Raw genomic sequence first — 19,051 nt, forward strand, 5'->3', positions numbered from 1 at the left:
GCAGTTCGACGGGAGTTATTAAACTTTTGTTTAGATGTTGTTGCTTGTTTCATCTACACTATATCTATTTATGAGACGAGGACAACTTAGCAGTAACATCCACTATTCATCCAATCCCATATCTTTATTGTCTTTACTGTGTTTTCAGACCATTATAGCATAAGTATACAGTGCGTTTCAAATAATAGGGACACCTCAATATCTCTTTTAATTGACGAGATACGAAAAATTTGGTAAATTAATATAATTTTATATGTGACGTTACGATCTATCTGATCGCACAATGAAACTTTCGACATCACTTCCGTTTTAACCGGAAATAGATGCAACTTTTATTTTTCAAATGCAATGCCTATGTATTTTACTATACAGGTTGATTCAAATTCGAGGGCCACCATCGGAATCTCGGGAAATGTAAGAGATTATCGGTAATTTACGCAAAAATCAAGTTCGTCTAACTACTTCACTAAATTGCATTAAATACTATGGGAGTAAATTTTACAATAAAATACCTTTGAAATATCGATCATTACCAATAACTCAGCTAAAAAATGTTATTAGCAATTATCTAAAAGCAAATGCCTTCTATTCAGTGAACGGGTTTCTTCAATCCCAGTCCGTTGATCTGTGATATTCAGGCTTAATATATTTTAATTTGTTTTGTTTGTCTCTCTATGTAATTGTAGTTTGTTGTTTACCTTGACGAATCTTATATAGTTCTACTATTATTGATAATAAAGTATTGATTGATTGATAGATAGGTAGTTTAAATTTGGCAAAGTTGCGTATTTTGATGCTTAACAAAATGCAGTTTTGAAACTTGAAAAATTCCGACTACTTTCGGAGATATCGGGAAAACACCGAAGTTTTGCAATTTTGCTTTATTTTTACTGAAGTTTTTTAAAAAGATATTTCGAAATAAATAATACATTATTATGACCATCATCAACTTTGTTTTTTCTTATAGAAGTAATTTTTACTTTTTGTGTCATTTGATAGAGAATTGTTTTCTGATTTCAAAAACATTTTTAGGTACCTATTGTTAAAATATCTTCTTTTTTACCTAGAAAACTGTGTCTTAGATAGTGTACGTACGTAGTTTCTTGCGTTTTTACGAATTAATAGCGCTATTTATGATTAAAAGATAGTGATGTTTACATTTTTGAAATCAAACAAAAATTCTCCATCAAATGCCACAAAAAGTAAAAATTACTTAAGTAAGAAAAAACAAAGTTGATGATGGTTGACTGGAGAGGAAACTCAAACTTAAAATTTAAAAGTAGCATCTTGTAGAGGGACAAAAGTGGCCATAATAATGTGTCATTTATTTCGAAATATCTTTTTAAATAACTTTGGAACAAATAATAACGATTTTGCAAAGTTACAGTTTTTTCCGGATATCTACGAAAGTAGTCAGAATTTTTTAAGTTTCAAAACTGCATTTTGTTAAGCATCAAAATACGCCAAATTTAAACTACCTACTTTACAGTTCCCGAAATCCCCATGGTGGCCTTCGAATTTGAATCACCCTGTACGTACTATATTTCAAAAGAGCAATCAATTTACTGTACCACACCACAAAATATGCATATGGTTAATATACAAAAAAAATGGAGAATGGGGATTCAATATTTAGAAAATTTATGAAATCTAGCATTCCGTGTGCCATATCACACAGAAAAGACGTACAACAACTTGTTCAATGTTTCATTTTTAAGATTTACTTTTGCACGATACGATCTCCCCATGTAATGGCAACAGGCACCGCGCACTCTGACAGCACACGGCATGCTAAATGTTGGAAATATTAAATCCCGAATTTCTTTATTTTTTTGTGTTTCAACCATGTGCATATTTCATGTCATACCGATAATTGATTGCTCTCTTCAAATAACTTCAAAAACCATAGGCATTGCAAGAAATGTGGCATCGATTTCCGGTTAAACCGTAATACCGGAAGTTTGGATATGCGATCAGATAGATCGTGATGTCACAAATAAAATTATATTTAACAAAAAATTTTTCGTATCTCGCCAAATAAAAGAGGTACTGAGGTATCTAAAATGCATTGCATTTGATAATGATAATGAAAACAAATTTGCAAACAGGTTGAGGAACAGACCCATTGTGTTGTTTTATTCATTTTAAAGCAGTCAGTTGAGTCAGTGCAAAAAAGGAAATGTAAATTAAATAAACAATGCAATTCTTCCCACTTTAACATCAACTCTAAACATTCGCAAATATATGCGGAAACGTTGACCACAGGTAGGCGGCATTAACATTCAATAATCTAATCAATTAGAATAAAGGTAGAAGGATTTATAGTGGATTACCTATTATAATAAATTTTTTTTTTTTTTGGCGATCGATTTCGACATTTATTGTCATCATCTGGCCTTAGCTAAAATATACATAAATAAAATCTCGTATGTTAACAAGTTAGAGGTTTTCTTACCGTCACGGTACCTTTGACGGTAAGAAAACCTCTAACTTGTTAACATACGAGATTTTATTTATGTATATTTTAGCTAAGGCCAGATAATGACAATAAATGTCGAAATCGATCGCCAAAAAAGAAAAAAAAAATTTATTATAATAGGTAATCCACTATAAATCCTTCTACCTTCATTAGAAACCTATTAATGGAGTCGTTCATCAAGCAATTAGAATAAATTGTTAACAGTCTTAATGCGGAACACGTGAAATTTCAATATTAATGGCTTGAGTTGATTAATAACTCCATATTCATTTAAAGGAAGGTTATATGGCGTCACTTATACATAAACGCATCCAATAAACATTTTGATATTCGTCAACTTCGATAATGTACCTAATGTCGTTTCGCTAGGGGATCCCAATTGTGGATAATAGTACATTATACTGTGCGATCAAAAATGAGTTGCTGTCGAGTCACCTTTGGAACTTTTGTTTACATGGGAAATCGTATTTAACTTGAACTTCCAAAGGCGACTCGACAGCAACTCATTTTTGATCGCCCGTTATATCAAGGTAGAGAAGTCCAGTATTTTTGCCTGAGCACCAAGATTACATCTCGAGGCGCTTGCTTACTTTGTCTGTCTCCAATCTTGGTAGTGTCTGGTGGAGAAGTATAACCCTGACTGTTGTGAAGGGCACGGAGACCTTGGGTTGTGAGAAGGGGGGGGGGGGCACCAGAGAGCGGACGGAATGACCTTGATTATGTGGTAACCTTGAACATGTGGTGAACAGCTCTCTCCAATCTATACTACTATAATAGCAGAATTAACCGAATGAATTGCCAGCCCACACATACCTTTTTTTATACACTATACAGTCAACATTTAAGGTCATTAAACATGACGGGTCATTAAAATAAGCAAAACAAAGGAACAATTAACAAAAAAGTATTTTCTTTCATTTTTATGTTCCGAAATTTTTAACACGAAGTGGAAGAATATGTTCAACTAGTGAAAAATGAGGAAAGCGACGCACGCAAAAATGGCGCTGGAAATACGGCAACGTCGGGTGCCATGGTTGTAAAGAAATACGACGAACGGCAGAATCAGCGACGAAAAGGTGACGACAATAAGCAAAAGGACAAATAGGTAACGATTCGATTCGTTGTTTTAAATGTAAAAAGCCAAGACACAAAGTAAACGTGTGTCCGAAAAACAAGAAACAGGGCACGCACGATGGTCGTGGATGATTTCTGTCTCAATGTGTCAACACTGAAGATAAACGACCTAAGCAGAAAATGGTGCCCGGACAGACTTATGCAACGAACTGAATCTGATCACATTTGCTTTGGTGTATAATCTTGACAGATGAGAATTCTGTATTTTATGTTTGAATAAACTTCACTCAACATTTTTGTAATTCCTCACGACAACATATGTGTTATTCTGATGCAAAAGAGATCCGAAAGTCTTCTCAGGTTATGCGCCCAGCCCTAATCTCGAAAGTGCTTCACCAGATGTAAAGTGCTGCCTGGTTGGGCTCCCCTTATGGAAAGAATATAATACAATATACTCGTAGAGGCGATTATGCCTTTATATTTTATTATTTTATTAAGTAGTTACTTATGTGTTCACGTGTAAGTAGATTTTCAGTGTGATGGTGCACTGTATGTTTTGATTAACCGCTTAATTCGTGAAGGAAGTACCTCATACAGTTCCGTATCCGTATCATGTTGCGCATGCAGCTCTTGTCAGTAATGCGAGAAGAAAAGTTAATTAGAGCCCCCCCCCCCCCCCCCCCAACCATTACTGTTTTTCCACTTCCTATATTTGTACGAGGTGTGATAGTTACATTACATATGCCTGATATGACATAGAAGTGTCAAGTGAATAGTATTCATTCAAGTGCGCCCCACTTGTCTGAGTTTTTGGCTAAGGTAGACATTTCGACGGTGCCGTACCCTTACACAGCCTTGGATTTCTGACTGTCTTTTTTCAGACTAAAACATCCTATAAAAGTCGATTGACGCCGCCACCCAATAGCACGACGAATGTTTCACTTTACACGATTTCTGGATACTTTCAGAAGTGGAAGGACAGATAGAATGTCTCTCAGATCCCGTGGTGAATCCATCGATGTTCAATTTTTGCCAGGGATTATAAATAAAAATTAGAATCATTATTAAGTATTTTGCCTCGCAATAAATTCGAGGTCGCTCCATTTAATAGCAATATTACCCAATCACTAAGTAAATACGTTCGGTCGTTTTACCAACGAAAGTGCGTGTTCAAATATACACATGAGAATCAATCAAAAACCAAATCTGGTGGAAAGTAAATATGAATCTAGCTAACCTATTGATTAAATATTGAAAAACCCACCGACCGACATAGAAAGTGTCGACTGATGGAAAATGTATACAGTCAAGTACCCAATCAATAAATAATGAATTAGCGTAACCCTGAATATTTCATTGTTCGTATTTATGAAATAGGTCACAGTTCACAGATAGACGTTGAGCGACCGAAATATCTTTCAGTATTAAATCTCGGATTAACGCTAATCTTATAATGAGCGTTAAATTAGCTAAACTGTTTGTACATGTTTCTAATTAAGTTAGTTGATCCGCTACACAGAAATCTACAGTTCAAGATCAAGTAAAAGACGTACCTTTTCAATGGCCCAATTCCTCAATTTTTCCACAAACAATACACTCCCTCATTCCCACGCTTAAAATTGCTCGATTCAATTTAAAAAGTGGTCATTAGAATGCACCAAAAAATTCTGTATCTTTTTCTGTGTAATTGCTATCAGTGAAGGTTGAGTGAGAGAGATCTAGCATGCCCAAAATAAATCAATTCAAAAACGGTAGATGATTACCACCAAGGCTTATGTAATTAATCTTTCATCAGAATAGGAAATAAAATAATAGAAGTAATATAAAGAACAATTGGCGAATACGGGAAACAAAATGAGAAAAGATGACAAGATAAAAAAAACAATGTACAATATATGTACTAAAATTTAGTTGAAAAAGTACTATACGAAATAGTGTAGGTGTAATTCAGTGATTGAACAAGCGGCTTGGCATGATCCTTGGAATTACATTTACCCGCAGTACTCATAATTCATCCGCTAGGATTCAAAATGGCGATCATTTTTTTTGTAAAATATGGTCTATAATTGCTTGGTTTGGTGTAGCCATGTAACAAAAAAAGCATTATGCGGGTCACTCTGTAATTGGGCGTAAGCCTGTTGAGGGCCTAGAACCAGAGGGACAATAAATAAATAAAAAAATAAATAAATAAAATTAATTTCTTTGTAGAAAATGCTACTTGTTGCAGATCTGTTATCGATTTCCGTACTAAAACGTCACTCAAAACTTTATCTGGAAACACTGGAACTTGTGGCCGTGGAAGTGATATAACCTGAAACAAAACACCAGAAACAGCAACTCAGATGTTTGTTTGACGAAACGCGTACGTTTTATTACCGCTTTATGATGATTTCTTGGTATTTTTTGAAGTGACTACCTCTTATCCTTCCATATGCACCATAACTACACAGTGATATTCATGTAGTAGTAGACAGAGGGATGTTCTATGTCTGTTTTCAAATGATAAAAAGTCGCATAATTTTATGCAACCAAAATAACTTCTTGAAACAAATAAAGATCTGGCTGTCATATCAATTATTAATTTGAATATTGTTGCCTTGGCTTCACAGAAAATAAATCTCTTAAGCTCCTTTCTCTGTTATCGGCACTATACCAATTGAAAATATCAACTTTTTCTTTAGTTGAATACATCGCACACGAACGAAAATTAGAATACGGAAGTCAAAGCGCTAATATTCAAATTAATTAATATGACAGGCAGATCTTCATTTGTTGTAGGTAGTTACTTTGGTTGCATAAAGTAAGGCGTCCTTCAAAAAACTTTTTATGATTTAAATGTAGACATAGGAAATTCCTATAGGAAACCCCTATGTCTACTTCTACATGAATATCACTATATATTTTGGACGGGAGTAAAATCATGCCATGCGTAACGCCATAGAATATACGGCACGCTTCTATATTCTGGGGTCGTTACGCGTAACGCTCGACAACCGAAAGCGAGTTCAGTCCACTCGCCTGGCTCACAATTGTTTAAAGAGCATTTTTCCATTTGAAAGGAATTGTGGGATTAACATTAACATCGTCGATTTTGTCTTTGAAAGTATAAGTCCGCGTTTGCTGCCAGCTAGTCAGCCAGTTAATGTGAGATTAAAGCTGAATTTATAGTTCCGTACCCGCAACACCGTACCGTAACGTTTGGAAATAAGCCCTACTTGTTGCGCGTGAACATTTATAATTCGCGTTAACGTTGCATTAAGCCGAATTTATAGTTCCGTAGCCGTAAGAACGGAACCGTAAAATCTTACGTTAACGAAAATAATACGATTTATAGTTCCGTAGTGGCAAGTGCCAGATTGCGCATTAGCGCGTAACGAATTCTGTCATTGTATGTCATCCGTCAGTAACAGTAACGTGCATTTCAAAATAATAATAACCAACAAAGTGTCACTAATTATTGTAAATAAACGAAACGAACGTCAGGATAAACTCAACTATTTGAATTATCCGAGTACTACCGAAGACAAGCGCCTTAGCACGATTTACCGTAAGAAATAAGATTTGGCCATTTCTTACGTACCGTAACCGTTCTAACGCAACGTTAACGCGAACTATAAATGTTCACGCGCAACAAGTAGGGTTTAATTCCAAACGTTACGGTACGGTGTTGCGGTTACGGAACTATGTATAAATTCAGCTTTATTTCTTACGGTAAATCGTGCTAACGCGCTTGTCTTCGGTAGTACTCGGATAATTCAAACAGTTGAGTTTATCCTGACGTTCGTTTCGTTTATTTACAATAATATTATTGACACTTTGTTGTTATTGAATTATTTTGAAATGCACGTTACTCTTACTGACATATGACATACAATGGCAATAATGGCATAATTCGTTTCGCACTAATGCGCAAGCTCATCTCTTACCACTACGGTAACTATAAATCGTATAATTTTCGTTAACGTTCCGTTCTTACGTTCTTACGGTTACGGAACTATAAATCCGGCTTAAAAGCTTCCTTTTTACAAATAAATTTGCAAAAATGCGCTAAAAACTACGATTTTTACCCGTTTACGCGAGAACGTATTTAACGTATCCTACCGACGCTGTAAGAGTGAATCATCCCAAATTGATGCTGCTCTTGTGAAAATAGATTATACCGGGACACCGGGTGAATACTTTCAAACCGAACATAGGGAATTAATATAGGAAAACAGTTTTTCGCAGATTGTTGCTCCCCAAATTAACTTAGAGAGTTCATAATGCCACCATTGGAAAAAAGATTTTTTCCGCGTTTTATGATATGCAAATTATTAACGTCTAGTTGCACGTTTAATTATTATGTTTTTCTAAAGATGTGAGCGACTTCCGGGAGAGTGTCGTGTCAATGTTGAACAAAAAGACTTTTCGTTTAACATTGGCACGATCCTGTTCCGGAAGTCGCTCGGATCTTAAGAAAAACATAGATTGTAAATCGATACACTGTATGCTGTGACCGGCAATCTTTCCTGGCGAGAGTTATAGTCAAAATGTGTACTGGGTTTAAAAAATCACGGTAGTCATGAAAACAAGGTACGATAACTGTCAATAATTTTAATTTGTACTTACTACAAAACTTACGATGTATTCCATTGATGAAAAAGTGTTTATTGTAAAAAACGTTTACGGCGGTAATAGTTACCGCAGAGCGCGAGATTTACAATAATAGAATGCGAGGTACTGTCTCTGGGAACCTGTCCCTCGTAGAGGCTTGCGGTAAAAAAAGTTATTACTAAAACGGCCACAAGAAAAACCTGGAAAATATTTTTAAATTTCTGAAATGGTCGCTAAGGGGCGTAACTGTAATCTGGAATCTAAAAAAGTGATGTTTCTGTGAATTTCGCTATATTAACCTAACAAAAAAATGTCCGGTTTTTGAAGACGACGACAGTCTGAACCTTTTTTGTTTGGCAATTTTTCCTGTATCTCAAAAAATGAAGCGGTGGGGGGGGGGGGGATTCAAAGGTTTCCCTAAAGAACACCCTGTATCTTCGAAACGGCTGAGCCAATTTAAACAAACTTGGGTTAATTGGAAAGAGTTATTCTTTGGCTATAAATATTATAATATTTGAACTTTTGTTAGTTTCACATACCGCCGCTTGAGGGCTTTCGAGGCTTTTTTCGACATTCCGACAGAAATGGTTAATTTTGTGAAAAAAATTAAATGCGGTGGTTCGATTTTTTTTTCATGAAAAAGTAACTAAATGATGCCTAAACAAACTCGCGAAAACCGCATCTCGATATCTTGTTCCTAACCTAAAATTTAGGCGAAAGAAAATTTTATACTTTAAAAATTTTATTTTTTTAAGCTAATTTTTCCGGAATTATTTTTATTATATGGTCCTAAGGTGGATCGATTTAAAAAAGGAAGCTTTTAATGCCGCCGTAAATACTGGAAATGCTGACCATCACGATATATATCTATGTCATATCTAAAGATATCGAGATGCTGTTTTCGCGAGCTTGTTTAGGCATCATTTAGCTACTTTTTCATGAATCGAACCAATGCATTTAATTTTTTTGAGAAAATTAACCATTTCTGTCGGAATGTCGAAAAAAGCCCTCAATCGGTGATAGTGAAACTAACAAAACTTCAAATATTATAATATTTATAGCCAAAGAATAAATCTTTTCAATTAACCCAAGTTTGTTTAAATTGGCTCAGCCGTTTCGAAGATACAGGGTGTTCTCTCACCTCGTCAAATCCAACCGAGTTAATACTAGAAAATTTGTGACTTTTTCATTAGTCAGTGTAAAATACAAAGGTTTGTCGTGTATCGTGTCTTTGCATTGGTGTAAATATTACTTATGAAATATTTGTCTGCCTTTTGGTTTCCGTTTTGTATTGTCGTCAATGAGCGCGCTTAAAAGACGGGACGTTCGATGTTCATCTTATATTTTCCCGTTAACTACAGGCCGAGTAATTAATTAAAAACCGCATTAATTTGTACCGTTTTAGTATAAATATACAGCGAGGAGCTGGAAATTCCCTATTCCACTTCGCCAAAATTCGGATTTCTTTATAAGGTAAACGCTTTATTTTGTGGGCATCTTTTGCAGTTTGTAATTGCCGTAAGCGAGGCCGTAAGTTTTATCTTTCGCATTTTTACCGTCACTAGTAAGTTCTGTAACTACCTACCGCCATTTTGCGTACCGTAAGTTAAATCTTCTCTGTTTCTGCATTTTTCACCAATCAAGTTTTGTAAGTACCGAAATTTTGAATTTGCTTTTACACCGCATCCGCCGATTTGTGCTTTATTGCTTACGCTCCCGATAGGGAATCTGCCATAATTTTGTTTTAGTTTTGCCGAAAGTGACCACCGCCATCTGCTGGACCCGCAGAATTATTGAAGTTGCCGTTTCTCCGATTGAGTTTACCCCAGAGGCTACCGAGACCGATCCCCCAGCGCTCGAGTCCGTCCGTCCGTCCCTGTCGTTTCGCCAGCCTCCCGCCGACAACTGGTTGCCTCCGTCTCCCGCTGCTCTATTTACTTGCCATAATTTGTTTATTTATTTAATTAAATTGCCATTATTCTTACACTAATAGTTATTTAATTCCTCAAGCTCACCCATTGTGCGTGAGCCCAAAGTTCGTCGCACTTCTTAACGCCCATGTGTTTCTTTTTACATCATATCTTCCTCAAAGTAAAAAATCGCTATTGGCTGCACTTTATCGTCCGTTCGTCCGTTACACGTACTCCTTCTACACCACTGAACTGATTTGGGCGATATGGAGCTCATTTGAAAGGGCTTGGTCCTAGGATTCCGTGCGTACAGATATTTTTTGGTTTTGCGCATGCGCAGTGTAAAAATTTGGATTAACGCATGTACAATGCTAACTTTTTTATTTATGAAGATATTTAAATGAAACTTTATATGTAAACACTACGAATATAAATAAAATGATCGACGTTTTCAAAATGTTGTTTTGCGCATGCGCAATGCCAACTTTTTTATTTATGAACGCATTTATATGAAATTTTATACATAGACATTTGGAATAAAGACAAATCTAACACCAGTTGCAAAATTGGTTTTGCGCATGCGCAATGGCCACTTTCTTATTTACGAAAGTAGTTAAATAAAATATCATATGTAGGCACTTTGAATTAAACTAAAATTACCTGCTCTTTACACATGCTGTATGTTTTATTTATGAAGGTATTCAATGAAATTTCTAATGTAGACAATGCGCAGTGCTATTTAAAAAAGCATTTAAAAAAAGTTTCATATGTAGAAACTTCGAGTAAAAATAATTCCCATTTCAAAATTTGTATACGCTCCATTATTTTTTATTAAATTGTATAGACTTCGACAATAGGCGGCTCATTTGAAAGAGAATGGGGTAAGGATCTCGTGCCTACCGGTATTTTTTCCTGGTCCTAGCTATAATATTATTAGGAGGAAAATACGCTCTCGTCATTTATGTTTGCATACCTACTAACTTTTAAAACTTGTTTTCTATTATTGAGTACCCTATACAAAAGTACCTTTTTATCATTCGGAAAGTAAAGTAATTATTATTATAACCAGTAATGATTAGTGAGCTGTACCCGAGGCTGTACCTGCTTTTTCATGATATGACATATCTCAATACAATCTCCTATCATGTTATAAATACCTCGATCAATACTTACACTTTCCTTAGGTATACATTATCAGCAGGTAGAAATTTAAACTTTTATTATCTCAAGCATAGCACAGAATTAGTATACTCCTGTAAGTTTTGAGCTTCTTTTTAAAATGAGGAAAAGTTCCGAGGATTGAAATGAAATTGAATTAAATCACGGAGGAACTGGCATATTTTTCTCAGTACGTTTTCGACAGTTGAGGTATCCAAGGGAGCCCGGGAGGTCATTACTTCTCACCACGACTGCATATTCAGTAAACTGTGAGCAAATTATTAACAATTTCCCTATGTAAATATTGTATAAGTTGCCGCTTTTTAACAATCTGCATATCCTTCAAATTTCCTTGCATTTGTACAAATTAAAATTTTTTTATTCAAAACTTACAAGTGTTTTCATTGTGTATTTGTTCAAAATAAGAAGGCATTTATTGACAATCGAAAGTCGAAGTTTGTGCTAGAAAGAGAAAACCACAACCTACTACTATTACAACAATAAAATTTGTCAATCAAATCAAATCCGAGTATAAAGCGAAGGTCCTAGTAGGAAATCATGTGGAACTCCATATGAGAAATAAGAAAACAGGTGCCTAGCATATTATCGATCAAATTTTCCGTTTTCTATTGCTTTTTTTGTTTAAATATGCAAAAGAAGCTAATTTTGTGAAGAATAAAGATTGACAGTGTAGTGTCGATAATATAATTCTAATAGTATTGTCACTCTATGCTTATGTAACACAGACATAAAGGAAACAAAAAATGATTGATCAACTCCCAAGTTCAGAGATGCATAGTAAATTAGTACAAATGCAATTAGAATCAGATTTCTAGGTGTAAAATATGTAAAATTATGCAGATTTCTAGTGGTAAATAATGAATAATCTATTTATATGCGATTATAAACATAATTAAAACACAATGACATATATGAAATGAAGAAATGTGGGCGAACCAGAGTAACCCACTGAAGAAAATAGCCTTGATTTTGGCATACCTTTTAGGGCATTTTAAAACAGACGCATTAACTTACAATGATTCATGTTTTGTTTTTTTGTTTAAGTTTAAATTATGGATGGGGCATTGCTATTACGAAAACAATTTGAGTACCTTAATGATAGGACTTCCACACTGGGCATCTTTCGAAGCAACGATACGTCGACTAACTCACTTCCCCTGTAAGTAAATCAAACGGTGGAAATTGTAAATTCCGATTGTGTGAAGAACTCACCAACAATTTAAGCGTTTCACTTTAGATAAGTCTGAAAGTTTACTTCTGGCAATAACCATTTCTTCAGTTAGACGTTTAGCCATAATGAGTGCAATTTTATTGAAGAAATTATATCAAAATGCAGCACTGCCTTTAAGCATAACGAATCACTCACGCGTTCTGCGTTACTTCATTTGAAAGTTCGCATGTGTTTATCACAAAATTGCACAGCTGATCGTACACATCAAAAATCTCGCACGATTGTGGAACAGAACAAAACAACCACTTCGTTTCAAAAGCAAAACACCCACTGCAGTGTTGCCACCTCGTACATTTCAAAAAAGTGGCCTTCGATTAATTATTAAAATGTAATGTGCTAATCTAAACTACAAAAGATTACCAAAGAGATTGCAATGGTACCTTTATAATGCATATTAGCACAAATTAAATACAGTATGTAAACGCAATGTAAGAGGAGAACGGGAACGCCTACAGTTATGCAACTCTGTGTGCACTATCTTCCGAACAAAATTTCTCAACGCTTAAAATGATCATAGTACCATTGTATTTTCGTTTTCAGCAATGACAGTACATATTTAGCATTATAATTCAGATCTTGTAAATTTGAGCAACCTTTAATAATAAAAAATGCGCTAGACTTAAATACTATGATCATTTTCCGCGATCGCTGCTTTTAGAATAGTAATAAGTACTACCACAGACAACATATACTATGTTGTCTGTGGTACTACCATTGAATTGATAGTTATAAATTCAATGGTACTACCTTGATGTTTTATATGCCTCTTCAGATTCTTGAGAAACTACTACGACTTCTTATGTTCTTCGGACGCTTATTTGCATTTATGAGATTATTTCGATTTTACCTATACGTCATCAGTTTCTTCGTATTCTTCGGATTCTTGTCATTTTTACGTTTCAAGTTCTTCAAATTTTTTCAATTCCTTACATTCTTTCATTTTTAGCGCATTTCCACAAAAATAAAAAAAATGCGCTATTGTGGCCACTTTGTCCGTCCGTCCGTCCGTCCGTCCGCTAACTTTGCGACGCTACTAGTTTTTTATCTTAAGAGCTATTGTTCTACTTTTTTCGCTATTTGGTTCGTTATGGTGTCGAGTCTTGTACCAAGGAAGGAATTTTTTCTGTACCGCTTACAAAAAAAGTTATTGTAAAAAAAACAAAAAAACCGTTTTTTACATGTTCCATAATTTTACACTTTTGCCGTTTATTAACGATCCTAGAGATCGTTTATAATTTTGCATTGCTATCTGTCGCCTGCCGGTTGGTCTCTCCGTCTGTTCCTTTGTCTGTCTGTCCATCTATCTGTCCGTGTGAACGATAACTTTGTTTAGAAATGTTCGATCGCTTTTACATCTCCGTTAGTTATGAACTGAATTGCATGAAATTCAATATGGGCATTGATTTAGCCATATAATACGCAATGCCAAAAGTTGGATCGAATCGATTCAAAATTCACAGTGCCCTTTTCGCATCTCGACCATTTATAAACCGAATTGCAAACTTTTTTACTTATAAAAGTATTTGAATGAAATTTGATACATAGGCACTTGGAATAAAGGAAAATCAAACGCCAATTTCAAAATTTGGTTTTGCGCATGCGCAGTGCCAAATTTTTTATTTATGGAAGAATTTAAAAGAAATTTGATACATAAGCACTTCGAATAAAGGAAAATCAAACGCCAATTTTAAAATTTGTTTTAGCGCATGCGCAGTGCCAACTTTTTTATTTATGGAAGAATTTAAACGAAATTTGATACATAGGCACTTGGGATAAAGGAAAATCAAACGCCAATTTCAAAATTTGGTTTTGCGCATGCGCAGTGCCAACTTTTTTATTTATGGAAGAATTTAAACGAAATTTGATACATAGGCACTTGGGATAAAGGAAAATCAAACGCCAATTTCAAAATTTGGTTTTGCGCATGCGCAGTGCCAACTTTTTTATTTATGGAAGAATTTAAACGAAATTTGATACATAGGCACTTGGAATAAAGGAAAATCAAACGCCAGTTTCAAAATTTATTTTGCGCATGCGCAGTGCCAACTTTTTTATTTATGGAAGAATTTAAATGAAATGTGATACATAGGCACTTGGAATAAAGGAAAATCTAGCGCTAGTTTCAAAATTTTATTTTGCGCATGCGCAGTGCCAACTTTTTTATCTATGGAACTATTTAAGTGAAATTTGATACTTAGGCGCTTGGAACAAAGGAAAATCTAACATTAGTTTTAAAATTTAGGTTTGCGCATGCGTAGTTCAAACTTTCTTATTTAAAAAAGCATTTAAATGAAATTCTTCTCATAAACTGAAATTGAAGTAGCACGTCAACAATGGATTGCCCATGTGCAACGCTATCTTTCATATTTGTGGGCGGATTTTTACGATTTTAACAGAAGTTGCATCTTACAAATGGGAAATGAATGCAAGTGGAAATGCGCTTTATGTAAATCGTTTACGATTACTTTTTAACTTGTTTTATGTTTCGGATTAATTCCATTTTTACTTTTTGCCCATTTTTCCGTCAACTTTTACCATTTTTCTAATTCCAATTTTGTAGATTGGTCTGCTACTTAAGATTCTTTAGATTCGCATTGTACCTTTTTATTCTGTAGATCCTGCCCTTTTTGTGAATTTTTACAATTACTTTACAATAATTTGCTGCCGTTTTTTCCCTATTCATTAGATTCTTAAAATACCTATTGAATTTTTCTAATTCTTCCCTTTTAGAGAATTGCTCTCGCCTTCCACCATCACTCTTGACAGTAACTAGCTTTTTCGACAAACTTCGATAGTAAATCCTCGCGCAAATGGCATAAACAATTAAATCAGTATTAGCGGAATGATTACAGTTTAATTTTAAAAAAATAAAAATAAATTTACCGACGGACGTACTCAAGCGCCACCAGAGGGTACGGTATAACAATTAACATTATATTATATTATATATATATTAACGATTTGAGGCACGGTCTCGGGTCAACTCAAACTAAAACAAAATTACGGCAAACTCCCTAGCGGGTATGCAACAAAACATAAATTAATTAGCGGTGTCTACGAGAAAGCAAATGCGGGAAAACGAAACAATATGCCCCTCCCCTTATAATTAATAGAACAGAAAGTAATAAAAGGTTAAACTTGTAATAAGACAAAGCGGTAGAACTTACTGGTGCGCAAGAAAAAAACAAAAACTGTAGATACGGTGCGGTAAACTTAATGCAAAAAAAAATTAAACGGTATGAATGCAAAATAAAATTTACGGGAAAGCTCAAAATTTCGCTACTTACGAAACGTAACTTGCGTATAGAACAACTTAAGACCTTCGGCAGGAGCATTAGTCTTAAAATTCCAATTAATTAAGAGCGCTTCTTTTGAGACCCCTCACGACTTAATCGGATGCTGTGTAATGCAACACATTCATTTAGCTACCGTTAATTGTCGTCAGGTAGTCTCTTGTCAACCTGATAACACGGCGTAAACCTGCACGGCCTTGCCGTTTTAATGCTCGTTTAAAATTAACATAGGAAACCAAAATCATCTAACTAATTACTTCACGCAGCTGAATTTGAAAATATTAATTCGCCCTCGTCTTCTAAATGACAAAAGCTTTCGGACGCAACAAAGACAATTGACGGGATTAGTTGCAAACGAGGAATTAATTGCGGCTTTTATTTACGCTAGAGGCGGCCAAAACACAAGTTTAGAAATTAAATCAAATACCTTTACCTTCTACCCATGATACTATCATGCCTTCTACCCAATTTAAAACGCTTCTAAATACGGGGTGTTCATCTACAGAGTGATCACTAAAACGGGTAAAGATCAAGGCGGAACTTTTCTGATCATTTAATCACTTCGCAACTTCGTTTTCAGTTGCTTCAGAATCTTCTGATCCTCAAAGATCTATATAGATTGTGAAGATTCATCACATTTTCACGATTTTTCAAAATCCTCTGTTATAATTTGCAAGATTTTTGAAAAGTCCCCCAATTTTTTAGATTATTCTCGCCCTTCATATTCTTCAAATTCTCCATGTTTTACTGTTTCTTCAAAATTTTCCGATTCTTCAAATTGCTTGAATTCTTTTGATTTTTCTGCCTCAGTGAATTTTTCATGCCATAATGATATTCTTCAGCTCATACGGATTTTTTCATCATTCAGTTTGCTGCAATTTTAATAATAATAATAATAAACTTTTTAATGCCGTTAAATTACAAAATGTAACATTGGCGCGTCAAAACATATAAAACAGTTAATGTATATGGACAGTATACGCAGTAACACAAACAAACAATAACACAATCAAGCATTTAAATACTCGTCCACCGAGTAGTATGGGTGGTTGAGAAAAAAATCCCGAGAAGCTGTTTTAAAGTGAATATGCGTGCTATGCTTTCGAATATCGCGAGGCAGATGGTTGAACAGCTTGATGCACATGTATTTTGGAGATTTTGAATACAGAGTTGTAGCGTGATGGGGTATAGAAAGATGGTCCGCATATCGTGTCTGCATGCCACTGTTGACCTCCTTGTTGCTTACAAATTCGTGGCGGTTTAGAGAGACGTATAGCACACATTTATAAATATATAATGCGTGAATAGTCATTATCTTGAGTCGTTTGAACAAAGGTCTACAGTGTTCCCGAGGCTCACTATAGCAAATACGGCGAATGATGCATTTTTGGATTTTAAGAATTCTGCTGCTAGCGGGAGAATTTCCCCAGATGGTGATGGCGTATGATAGATGACTCTGTATATGTGCATAATAATATGTAAGAAGTGTTGTTTGTTGCACTTTGTGTCTCAGACAAAGCACCGCATAACTGGCTCTGCGTAGTTTGCCGCATAGTTCGCTTGTCTGAACTGTCCAATTGAGGTTCTCGTTTAAGGTTACACCTAGAAATTTTTGGTTGGTGTTTACGGTTATGTCTTTACCGTTGGACTTAATTTTGGCGTGAGTGCCAGTAGTATGAAGATGGACATTTCGATATATGACTACCGCCCCGTTTTTTCTTCGTTCAACTTCAACCGATTAGTGGCACACCAATCGGACATAGCGCGAATTGCATTATTTGCAGAATCTACTACCGTGTCCATACCAGAACCCGAGATAATTACCGATGTATCGTCTGCGTATTTGCATAGGGTGGCGGTGGTATATTCGAAGGCAGAGTATCCATATCATTTACATAAATGACAAAAAGGAGCGGCGCCAGAGTTGAGCCCTGAGGAGTGCCGACAGTGGGTTTCAAAGTAGAGGAGTTGAATTTAGCAATAACTATGTTGCCATTTCTTTCCGTAACTTCAACAAATTGCGATCTTCTCGATAAGAACGCTGAACGATTGTATCAGTTGCCGGCCAATTCCAACGTAATTCCATAGATTTCTAGCTTCTCCAGCAGGAGTTCGCGATTAATTATCGAAGGCCTTCGATATATCGAAGTAGATGCCCATTGTATATAATTTCTTGTCCAGGGATTCGGAAATATCATTGATAGATTTAAAAAGGCCCGAAACAGTCGATTTCCCCTTAATAAATCCATATGTTGTGTTTTCGAGAATAAGTTGAGCTTGTCAAGGTAATCAGATATTCGTGTCGCTATGCAGGTTTCTATGATCCCTGAGAATACTGAAGCGATTGATATGGGTCGATAATTCCCTACCTGCTGCCGATCGCCCTTCTTATATACAGGAATTACTCTTGTAGTTTTTAGGGAATGAGGGAAAACCCCACTGGTAAACACGTCGTTTGTAATATGGATTAATGGTTTGACAATAGTCATTGCTATACATTTTAATATTTGACCAGGGATTCTTTCTGCGCCAGAAGACTTCCTTTTTGATACTTTATTAATGAGATGGAGAAATTCGGATTCCGAGACCGGTCGAAGGAAGAAGGAACAGGAAGTGCGTCGTGGTATGGATTCATTGTTAGCCACAGTAGAAAATGAGTTGGCAATTGCAGTTGCGCTATCTATGAAATGTTTGTTGAAGATTTCCGCTATTTGGGCGGGGTCTTTAACATTGCTGTTGTTATGCACTATCGAGAGTTCATTCGGTGCTTTTTTGCGCGTGGACATGATACTTTCGTTTATTAGATGCCACACGGCCTTGTTCGGATTGTTCGAATTTGTAATATAGGTAGTAGTCGTTACACTCGCGTTTGGCTTTATCGATTATTCGGCAATACTTCTTTTTAAGTAGGTATTTTATAATTGATTAGGACATCGCGATTACCGGTAACTTTCCACAGGAAGTGTTGGTCCTTAAGGTCTTTACTCATTGTCCTTATTTCTGGGGTAATCCATGGTCGAGGGTGTTTGGCGGTGTATAAGGAACTCTTATATTTTTTTAAAGGAAATGCTGTTTGAAAGTAGTACTGAAGTATGCCCACAAAACAATCGTACTTCGTGTTTGTGCATGTGCTTTCATAAACAGAATTCCATGTTTCTGTTTTGATTGCATTGTAGAAAAACCGTTTGTTATGATTCGAGTAAACTCTTTTTAGAACCCAGCCCTCGTCTTTTTTGATAGAAGAGTCGACACTTATTGTCAATAGAATAGCCATATGGTCGGAAAATCCGCA

General features: G+C 35.5%; 1 protein-coding gene across 5 annotated transcripts in view; it reads right to left on the reverse strand.

Moving 5' to 3' along the window:
* Positions 1-12,810, reverse strand: part of LOC116168411 (cilia- and flagella-associated protein 410) — a 32,404-nt gene extending 19,594 nt beyond the window's left edge. The window contains exons 1-2 of one of the 5 annotated variants that reach the window (XM_031484235.1): positions 12,448-12,805; positions 12,327-12,392 (exon numbers count right to left, since the gene is read on the reverse strand). In XM_031484235.1, the coding sequence (XP_031340095.1) occupies positions 12,327-12,392; positions 12,448-12,530 (149 nt within the window). In that variant the 5' untranslated portion in view covers positions 12,531-12,805. Of the gene's footprint in view, positions 1-12,326; positions 12,393-12,447 lie in introns of all 5 variants that reach the window. The other 4 variants (XM_031484252.1, XM_031484244.1, XM_031484227.1 and 1 more) reach the window with 4 other exon arrangements.
* Between the last annotated feature and the right edge of the window lie 6,241 nt (positions 12,811-19,051).

Source organism: Photinus pyralis, unplaced genomic scaffold (assembly GCF_008802855.1).
Source record: "Photinus pyralis isolate 1611_PpyrPB1 unplaced genomic scaffold, Ppyr1.3 Ppyr1.4_LG1, whole genome shotgun sequence".
Classification (NCBI taxonomy): domain Eukaryota; kingdom Metazoa; phylum Arthropoda; class Insecta; order Coleoptera; family Lampyridae; genus Photinus; species Photinus pyralis.